Source organism: Pundamilia nyererei, unplaced genomic scaffold (genome assembly GCF_000239375.1).
Source record: "Pundamilia nyererei isolate P.nyererei 1_Seehausen unplaced genomic scaffold, PunNye1.0 scaffold00261, whole genome shotgun sequence".
NCBI lineage: Eukaryota > Metazoa > Chordata > Actinopteri > Cichliformes > Cichlidae > Pundamilia > Pundamilia nyererei.
The window spans coordinates 308470-319404 of NW_005187662.1; the positions used below are offsets into that span (position 1 = coordinate 308470).

The 10935-nt window shown below is 41.7% G+C and overlaps 1 protein-coding gene across 2 annotated transcripts in view; it reads right to left on the bottom strand.

Annotated features, from left to right (window-relative positions):
• Window positions 1-3177: 3177 nt before the first annotated feature.
• arhgdia (Rho GDP dissociation inhibitor (GDI) alpha) overlaps window positions 3178-10935 on the bottom strand; it is a 10749-nt gene continuing 2991 nt past the window's right edge. Inside the window, exons 1-6 of one of the 2 annotated variants that reach the window (XM_005750087.2) lie at window positions 7127-7277; window positions 5649-5847; window positions 4776-4859; window positions 4256-4332; window positions 4036-4099; window positions 3178-3765 (exon numbers count right to left, since the gene is read on the bottom strand). In XM_005750087.2, the coding sequence (XP_005750144.1) occupies window positions 3563-3765; window positions 4036-4099; window positions 4256-4332; window positions 4776-4859; window positions 5649-5841 (621 nt within the window). In that variant the 5' untranslated portion in view covers window positions 5842-5847; window positions 7127-7277 and the 3' untranslated portion in view covers window positions 3178-3562. Of the gene's footprint in view, window positions 3766-4035; window positions 4100-4255; window positions 4333-4775; window positions 4860-5648; window positions 5848-7126; window positions 7278-10935 lie in introns of those variants that run through there. The other variant, XM_005750086.1, reaches the window with a different exon arrangement.

Consider the following 10935-nt stretch of genomic DNA (forward strand, 5'->3'; position numbering starts at 1 on the left):
GTAACTTAGAAACTACGATTCTTAACATGTACAAAGTAGCCTGTAAAGATTTCTAACGTGTCACATTTGACCTCTGACCTCTCCTTCAAGGGCAGTAGATGATCCAAAAGTCAAAGTGATAATACTATTAGCTGATTTTTTTCTTACTGCCATTATTTGCATCGACAACATATCCCCAATGATATATGAGGATTGTAAATATCATGGTACTTTGGACCTCTGACCTCTTCTTCGAGGTCAAACTTTTAAAAATAAGACATGTTAAGAAACCCTGCTTAAAACTCTGCTGCCTTTGTTTGTACAGTGGGGCAAAAAAGTATTTAGTCAGCCACCGATTGTGCAAGTTCCCCCACCTAAAATGATGACAGAGGTCAGTAATTTGCACCAGAGGTACACTTCAACTGTGAGAGACAGAATGTGAAAAAAATAAAATAAATCCATGAATCCACATGGTAGGATTTGTAAAGAATTTATTCGTAAATCAGGGTGGAAAATAAGTATTTGGTCAATAACAAAAATACAACTCAGTACCTTGTAACATAACCTTTGTTGGCAATAACGGAGGTCAAACATTTACTATAGGTCTTTACCAGGTTTGCACACACAGTAGCTGGTATTTTGGCCCATTCCTCCATGCAGATCTTCTCAAGAGCAGTGATGTTTTGGGGCTGTCGCCCTCATGTCGACCACATGACATTCTCCCAATCCTCTGCTGTGTCATCCATGTGCTCTCTGGCAAACTTCAGACGGGCCTGGACATGCACTGGCTTCAGCAGCGGAACACGTCTGGCACTGCGGGATTTGATTCCCTGCCGTTGTAGTGTGTTACTGATGGTGACCTTTGTTACTTTGGTCCCAGCTCTCTGCAGGTCATTCACCAGGTCCCCCCGTGTGGTTCTGGGATCTTTGCTCACCGTTCTCATGATCATTTTGACCCCACGGGATGAGATCTTGCGTGGAGCCCCAGATCGAGGGAGATTATCAGTGGTCTTGTATGTCTTCCATTTTCTGATGATTGCTCCCACAGTTGATTTTTTCACACCAAGCTGCTTGCCTATTGTAGATTCACTCTTCCCAGTCTGGTGCAGGTCTACAATACTTTTCCTGGTGTCCTTCGAAAGCTCTCTGGTCTTGGCCATGGCGGAGTTTGGAGTCTGACTGTTTGAGGCTGTGGACAGGTGTCTTTTATACAGATGATGAGTTCAAACAGGTGCCATTCATACAGGTAACAAGTGGGGGACAGAAAAGCTTCTTACAGAAGACGTTACAGGTCTGTGAGAGCCAGAGATTTTCCATGTTTGAGGTGACCAAATACTTATTTTCCACCCTGATTTACGAATAAATTCTTTACAAATCCTACCATGTGGATTCATGGAATTTTTTTTCACATTCTGTCTCTCACAGTTGAAGTGTACCTCTGGTGCAAATTACTGACCTCTGTCATCATTTTAGGTGGGGGAACTTGCACAATCGGTGGCTGACTAAATACTTTTTTGCCCCACTGTACTGCTAACATTTAGGAATGATACTGGTAAACAGGGAGTCTAAATAACACAATTTGTATACAAATATGTCTCGTTTGACCTATGACCTCACTTTGGCATTTTACATCTGCCTCTCTTTCAGCTTGAGCCTAACATCTGTTAGATTTTTAAAGAAAGTACTGTCAAGACAAATAATGAATCCACATAAATAATCAGTAATTATTCTCAGGATGATGTCAGTAATTACAAAAGCCTGCCCTAGGCACTTGTTTTTACTGCACTACAAACCTCTTAAAGTACATTTACAAAGAACAAAGACAACAAAGTGAATATATACAAAATGCAGCACTATTACCTTTCAAGTAAATACTGCCCAGAGAGCGAGTTTCTTGGCAGAGGTTTGAGCTCTGAGTGCTTCTTTGTTTTGCTAATAGTTGCAAAAGTGCTCATGAAGGAAGTTTGTTTGGTAATAACCCTGAATAAAACACAACACACACACACACACCCAGTCTGAACACTTTAATGTGAACACAGATCAGTAAACTGTAGGGTAATACAAATAGCACACATCGAGTCTCACTCAACCCACAGAGGAAAAACATCAGTCCACGGCACGAGAGCTGAACGAAGCTTGACGGGCTTCACTCGGATACTTATGGAGTGTATTTAAAAAAAAAAAAAAAAAAAAAAGGAAAAACACTTTCATATGGCAGGATGTGTTAACCATCAGTGTCTGGTTAAAGGACTCGCGTCTCTATTCTGGTTCATAAGTCAATTATAGACGATTCTGAGCTCTGCCGAGTCAGCAGAGGCGGCGCGTGGCCGGTCGGGAGAGTCTGGAGGCACAGTCAGCAGTGGTAATCTTTAACTTGAGCAATACGAGGTGAGCGGTTTAACAGTTTTCTGCGGTGTTCGGTTCAATAGGGAACTGAGGTAACGCGCTAGAATTGATGTCCTCGGGAACATAAGAGGAGACTGGGTGATATAAAGCCATTAGTACAACCCGGACTCTTAGATTTAGAGTTCATTTATTAGATTTGAAGAAACCTACAAAGTACTGAAATGAAGGTGTTGGCGAATAAAGCTGATATGATTGACACCCTGAAACAAGGAGACTAGCATGTCCTCAGTCCTGATTCCCTGTCAATGTAATACAAAATCTGTTAAAACAGGCTCACACGATGGTCTGGCAAATATAATATTTAATAGTAAGAAGGCAACTGGCTCAACTAGGCTGTCTATTTTTTTTTATTTACTTGTTAAGGCCACATGGCTGCTAAAAAACAAAACAAAACCTGCCAAAATACCCTGATCAGGAAAAAAATTAAAAAAAGAACAAACAGCCACAGCTAAAGCGAGGGAATGCAAGGGGGTTAGAGGTAACTGCTTTCCCTCTTCTCTCAGCAGAATTTGCTGGCTGTTCGACTATTTGGAAAAAAGAAGTGGCCTGAATTCCAAATAATTTAACAAGACCCAACTACAAATAATCTGCTCAAAGGCTTTAGGCGGGCTGTGTCCAAGATTTGTGTCCAGCAATTACTGCTCAGTGACCGTACAGCGACCGTGTGCACGCAGCACTTTAGCTTCCTGTACAATTCTTTCCAAGGCAGATCGTGGTAATCATACAAAACAATGTGAAAAAGAGAGAAAAGAAAGGAAGGAAAAAAGTGATAGAAATCAAATTTGCTTGTTAACAGATGCTTTTTTTTTTCTTCTTTCCTTTTTTATAAACAAACTGTAACCAAAAATCTGGATAATGAACACCATTTACTTTCTCCGGTTTTTTTTTAAGATGTCATTCTTGTAATAAAGGCTGGTGCAAACAAAAATCAATCAGCGTTGCTATGGGAGGAATGATGAAGTGATTGGAATTTAGAAGAAAAGGAAAATAGATGGAACCGCAGGAGAGGAGTGAGCAAGCTGATGGACGGAGAGAGCAAAAGACTGAAACAATCCAATATCCAGGGGGAGGTGGGAATGATGGCAAGAAAAAAAGAAAAGCGGAAACAAAGCAGAGGAAGACATTGGTGGACCAGCGAGCGAGTGTGGGAAGGGGGGAAAAAAAATCAAAAAAAAAATCAGTCCTTCCAATCCTTCTTGATAGCGAGGCTCCATTCCCAAGACAGGTGATCGTTTTTGTCGTCATCGGTGAACTTGGACTTGATATGGTAGGTGCCGCGGGCCAGCATCCCTTTTGGGGCTTCCTCCATTGTGGTGAGGAACTCGTACTCCTCGCTTGGTCTGGGGCCGTAGCTGCCCACCATGTAATCAGACTTGTCAACTGCACATCACAGAGGGAAAGAAAAAGGAGAACTTTAGGATCAAGAGGCAGACTCACTAGTTTTTATTTTGTTTTGCCTTTTGTTTTTAAGTCAGTTTAGCTCCAGCATGGATTTTTATCATATGGAAATGGTTATAGTTTTAGTTTCATTGTTTTTTAATAATTACTGTATGGTGACCATGTATGAGAGGCAAGGTTTAGGAAAATCAGTACAGCTTTATAAAAAAAAACAAAAAAAACAGCAGAGTGAGATGATTTGAGCAGGCTCACCTTTAACTCCTTTCCTGAAAGTTTGCTGCATGTACTTCAGGCCTGACACGATCTCTTTGTTGACCTGCAGAAGGCAACAAGAGTTAAATTCCTCTGAAAAGCCTCTGACGATAATGATAGTGCTCTGCAGACTGCAGTTACATCTCCAGCAGTGATGTAACAAGAACACTGCGACGTAAACAGAGCGCAGTGGCGAGTGTGACAAACACCAGACTCTCACCTTGAAGCAGATCTTTATTCTGTACTCAACTCCCTCCTTCATCGGAAACGGGTTCTTCCTGAAGCCTTCCAGGTCCCCTGGCAGAAAGCAACACAGCAGGGACAGAAGAGTCAGATTCTTTCCACTTTGACAAAAAATTAAATTAAATTAAAAAAAATTACACAGCAGGCTGATAAACAAACAGTTCCCGTGGATTTTGGGATTTCAACACCCTGTAGTAAGAATAATGACCACCAGGGGGAACAATGTCACAAGTGAGCCTCTGCTCTGCTGGAGGGGGCTGAAGTTTCAGGAAATGGCTCATTAACGCGGACACATAGGAATCAAGTTGACACCGATTAGTGAACTAATGACCCAGCAGGCCTATGACCCCCACCCCCCACACACACACACACACACACACACACACCTTTCCATTAACACAACAATGAGACTTGTATGCCAGCCTCACTTCTGCTCACTTATTTTAGATTTCTAGTTTCTAAACTAAAATCGGCACGGACACGCCTGCTCTACTTACCAGTCAGATCGAGGACCAGATTGTTTGGAGCCGTATCGCACACCAGAACCATCTTCGTCACCTGGACGTTGGGGACAGTGGGATCTAAGACAAGAAGAAGAAGTCACGCAATTAAAAAACATCGTCACAGTATAGCAGGAGATAGAAAATCTCATTAGTTTGAATAAAACAACAGAAAAATGCTCAGGGGAGGTGTTACGTACACACACATCCATTTGTGTGTATATAACTACTCGAACACTCACTCTACGTTGCATTTAATTTCAGTGAAATTTGTCTAAAACATTAAACGCTCGTATCTGGCGAGTTAGAAACGCCATAACAATCTCTGCTTTTCAAACTCTTGAACTGAAATTGTAATCCGGAAAGGATTTGCTTTACTTTGCACACGTGGAGTTGCTCTACTTTCATGAATACTGTGCTAAAATTAGTCATTTAAAGCCTTTTAACTAACAAAGATTTCAGATCAACAGTACCAGCATGCTGTATGACAGTAAATCTGTATATTTTTAAACAGATTTCTTTGCTGAGAATATAACTCAATGGCAAAAATAGAGGAAAGAGTCTGTCTGAGCTGTTAATGACTAGTTTCTGACTCATCAGCTCAGTTTTCAATATTCTAACTGTTTCCACAACAAATTCCTGGCCTTGTGATACGCCGTGCTATTGGTAGGACAAACATGTTGAGCAACAACATTGGCAGGTTTATTAAAGAATGACTTTAACATACTTTTGTCATGTCGTCACTACACAGGTTTTAATCATAAATTTAAAAAAGGCACAAGCTAAATCCACAAGAAAAAACACTCCAACTCTTCTTGAAATCAACGCGTATTTAAGCTTATTGACGTATGTTAATTAACATCAACACACCAACGACTACAGCAGCCGCGTTTCCCAGCAGCGCCTCCTTGTACTTGCGCAGGCTCTCGTCATCTTGGTCCAGCTCCTGGATCTCCTTCAAGCTCTTCTGGGCGGGGGGTTTGTAGTTGACAGAAGAGTCGCTCTCATCATTGGCTGCTGCGATCGCTGCCAGCTCCTCTGGTGTGGGCTCGTGCTCTGCCATGGTGTGCTAATTGCAGCAGGAAACATTGACAGAAGAGAGAGGAAGGGTTAGATGACAGGAAAGTAGAGTAATACACTTTGACCGACAGAGGTTCGCACCACAGACTGCTTCTCCTTTTCACTCTTGCTACGAAGCGAAGTAGCGACGGGCTGTTTAAGACTTCCAGCTGCTGGGATTCATTATCCTGAGGGATAACAAACTTTGACCTGGGCGCAGCACTCTAAAGCTGCAGGTCATGTAGGAAGAAACAGCCTATTCTACTGCTTTAATAGTTCACATGCTGAAAGACAAAGTAATGGCATCTGCTCTGCAAAAACTTTCACTTCAGAGCAACTTCCCTGTTCAAACAGAGTGACAAGAGGAACAATCCACAGAGCTCGTGTGCACTATTTTCTTCATTAACAGGAGGCTGGCAACAGGTCAGCTATATTGAAATAAACCAAAGATGAGTCAGTTTTGTGCCTTGCGGGCAACTTTCACATTATTTTGACAAGAGCCCAGCCACTTCCAAAGCCCCTTTGTTTATTCAACACCCCAACACAGACTTGCACATATGCACACACCCTGACAGACACGAGCCAAGACACGTGACACTCTAACCCTCGCAGTCTACTTGGCGGACCAGCCAGTTTCCCTGATGTTGCAGCGATGACATACAGCAGAGGTTGGTGGTCTAAGAAGCTGATGGTTATCTGAGCTCCATGCTGTCCTAGTCTCTCCGGCTCAACAAGTAAAAAACAGCAATGCGCGCGTGGCCGTTTACACCCAGCTGTGCTCTCACAACCACTCTTACTGCTAATTGCCAGTGATTCTGAGCAGGCAACAGCACAGTAACACAATGAGACCTTGGACAACAAACCTGCTCTAGTTATGCAATTTATAACATCTGGTGCACAAATGCTGGGCAAAGCCTGCACAGTGCTGTTCAACACATGCAGCTGGATGATGGTACTGTGTAACACTTGCGTGAGGTCTGTTCTGCAAGCACAACAAGATGAGAACAGAACCTGCAGTCCTCAAACTGATAGCACTTTTCTACTCTTATCGACCACTGAAGCCTCACGTACAGTGCAAACCACAGTCGCAGTCATATAGTGCAAACCACAGTCGCAGTCATACAGTGCTTTATCGACTTGAAGCAGTTGATTTATCACACATAGAAAGCAAGAAGGCAGAGACCTGCAACGGAAACACAAAGACCAGCTTTCATGCACTTTGCCCTTTGAGGCGAATCTCAAAGCAACTCTAAACTTCTAACAAAATTAGAAGAAGTGACACTACTTACTGTCAAATAATGAGGCAACACAGCAGAAAGCTCTTTCTGGTCAGCGACAATTATTTATTAATCTGCAGGTGTTGCCCTGTCTTGCCATGAACAGAACATTCCTCCTAGCTAGCGAGCAGCTACACCCTCAAATGTCTCATCCTGCGTGTTTGCATGTTGAAAGAACTTCCTGTACTGCGCTGAATTTAACCATGCATCAACACGGGCCACACGTATCACTGTTTTAAACTGTGCAAAAATGTGCAGTATTGCATTAAACTGAAAGAGGAAGATTAGAGCACCAACTTCTTCTCCTTTAAACTCTTAGTTACACATGCTACAAAGATGCAGGCAGTGACTAACATCTCAGCTTCTTTTTCTTTTGTACTGTTGCAAATCAGGTTAACCCGGGAGGTAATGACACAATGAACGGGTACAAGCGAGCTAACAAATGCGGATAAAGCAAACGCACAAGAACCCACCAGACAAACAACCCTTAAGTGGCGACAGCTTACAAGGCCAGTTTCACCTGCTCAGTACAGGTTGTTACCCTCGGCAGCAGAATACAGCTGACACAACCTCACCCATCGCAGCAAATCACACTCAGCAAATGAACAGTGTTGAAAAAAACAAAACTGGTTTGTTGATCCGCCTAACCCTCTGCTCTGCTCTATTTTGCCTCCATATACAGTTGGGCATAAGCCAAGCAGGAACTGAGAATGCAGCACAGTTTGTTTTTTTTGTTTTCCCCAAATTGGGCCTCTATGCTCCCATAAAAGCACAAATTCCTCTTATCCCAATAGCTTGCTGGTTTGGCCTGTCAGCTGTGTGAGTGTTTCCTGGTCAAAAAGACAGGGAGAAAGAGACGGAGAAGAAAATCAGACCAGATATCACAGTGATGTGTCATATCATTCTTCAAGGCACAGGTTGTTTTTCTCGCTTCCTCTTCTCGACTTTCAATGCACTCCTTGTGACGGCTGTGCAGCGAGCAGCATTGTGACTGCAGCATACCAAACCGTCACACAGCAGGAAGTGCTCAGTCACAGAGAACTGGCATGTTTCTCTACTGGAAACTATTCTGAAAATCTCAAGTCAAAACTTCTCTGTCCTCAATCTCAGCTGTTAGTGTATAAAAATTATTATTTTTTGACTGGATCAGTACCTCACCTCCAAGATGAAAGTATGGCTGAATCTAATAACTATATACTATTCAGTTAGTGAGTCTAAACCACTAGGTAAGTCACAAAGCAAACCTTGAACTGAGCTTCTACACCGTTGGCATTTTGAAACCGCAAATTTTTACATCGCAACGGAGACGCGCCAAGCTTTACTCTCCTTTTTTGACTCCAATTGGGGCCGAAATACAACAAAATGATTCTATTCTATTCAACCAGAGCTAAAACTAGACTGAGATCATAAAATCATCAAGACAGGTCATAAAATCAGAACATGGTTTAATTGCTTTAATTGTTGTACAGCGCTTTGTGAGCTCTATATAAAGAAGCTTTACTAAGAACACATGAAAAGCAGGTTTGCATTATGGCATTGCTGGCACAAGTAAGCATGCAGTGTTAAGACACTTCCTGCTTCCATTTTCATGCTTGGAAAACGGAAGCCAGTGTGTCCATCTTTTGTATACAGTGTACGATTGGATAACATTTTCCCAGAAAAACATGATTATGGTGCACAAAGAAACAGTTTCCAAATTTGTCTCTAATGATACTAAGCCTGGTAATGACTAGACTGACGTGAAATACAATCACCATAATAAATGCAGGCAGTCATTTCTGAACTGTAAAACTGCAGGGCATCTGATGAAGTTATTCCAGTGCATCGAGCCACATTTACCAACACAAGCACCAAGAAATTATAGATACGGCTGTTCTAAGTGTGGCAGACAGCCACATCACTTCAAGCTACCATCTTAATCAAGTGTGAAATTGTTGATTCAGCATATTTTTAAAGAGGGGGGGCATAAATAGATTAGTTTGAACAATACTGACATCACCACCCTCATAATAATACCCCTTTCCCCCCCTCGCTCAATCCATGTGGCTTGTGGCTAAGCAGCTACATACTGAGCTGACAGGAAAAGGCCCCGTCATTGTTCTGCCTGCTGGGAATCAACACAGAGGTCATGAGATCGTGTAAACCCACACTGGGATGTGCTGCTGGACTTCTCCTTTTCAGTGTCCCAACCTTCACCTGTGCTACTTTCTCCTTACAGGTGATAATCTCGCCGCTTGGCTGGACTAAGCAGCACAAATTTACAAACATACCAGGCTTGGCAGGAGTTGAGGCTTGAGATTAGTCTTGCTCCCTAGCAACACTGCTGAGCAATAAGAAAAAGTGGGATTATGGATCACAAGGCATTCGGGGCCAGGAGAGGAAAGTGTTTGTGTGGAAGTGTCGCTGGTGACGCACCAGGAAGCTCTCCTGTTGAAACATTAGTGACTGTGGCAAGTTATTGAGGTTAAGGAGGCACCAGGTAATCCCTGTGGGATGACACAAGAGCTACAGGTGTCATTAATATATGTGTGTGAGTGTTCATAAGGGTAATGAACTAGATATTATATTACTGAAACATCCATACAATGAAAGCAAACTTGTGGTTCTTGTGTTTGTCCTCATCTTTCAGGTTGCATATTGTTGTTATTGAATATCTACTTTTAACCATTAATGAGGTGAATAAAAAAAGTTATTCTTTCATATGCCACATCCCCTGGACAGAAATACTAGAAAACAAATTTTATAGAGTTTTTTTTAAATCAAAGTTAAAGTCAACTTTTTATTCTCTACTAAAATACTGAGCATTATTTCGATAGTAAATAGAGATTAGAAGTGATGTATTCTGTATTTTCCTGGTTTACTTTCATTAAGCACCATCAACGGCATTATTTAAAAATTAAAATGTAACATTTATTATATATTTATAGAATATCTAATATATATATAAAAAATAATAAAACATGGTTATGAGTTTAATCTACTAAAATTACTTAGATTTAACCTGGGTTATTAAATCATGGAAAGTCAGGGTTCACAAAGCATTTTCTTTAGTTGTTGTTGACATTTATTTTGATTTGCTGTTTGAGCATATTGGCATAATGTGGTTGGTGCTGGCATCACCTAACCAATCCAAAATATGGGATTAGAGCTACAGACTTCTAACAACAAACTGTAATCCTGAGAAAACATGAGGAAGTAAAAGACAAAACCCAAATGAATCCCAGCAACTGCAACAACAAAGTCTCAATAGATGCGACTCTAAATACAATCACGTATTCTATTCAATTTGTAGGCTGTGTAGGTATATCATTTTGATGTCCAAGACAAGTGTGCTACAAGCCTTTGGAGTATCTGTTAAAAGGACTGTGACTACACAAAGCATATGTAGCAATAAAATTGCTTAGAAATCATTTGCAGAAAGCAGGAACAAAAAAAAAAAAAAAAGGACATAATAGTTTCCTCTGTAGAGAATCAAACATTTACTGATGCCGTTCAAAGAAAGCCAAAGGGCTTACACACACATTTTAGGGTCCATCTCACTGTCTGCACTCAAAGGTTGATCGCTCATTTATTATCTGCTTTAAGGTGTCTGAAGATCCAGCATAAACTATCACGACAACAACAGGTTAATGTAGAGGTTTACCCCTGAGGCTACCTGGATAAGCCAGTTACCATCCCTCACAGTCCAGCCCTCTGGCCGTGGAAGATTTGATGTAATCTTATGAGCTCCGTTTAGAGCCACTGGTAATGCAATAGATGCTGCTGTTCAGGTTCTTCACTGCAGGCAAAGGGCAATGGAGCGGAGGGGGGTGGGGGGGGGG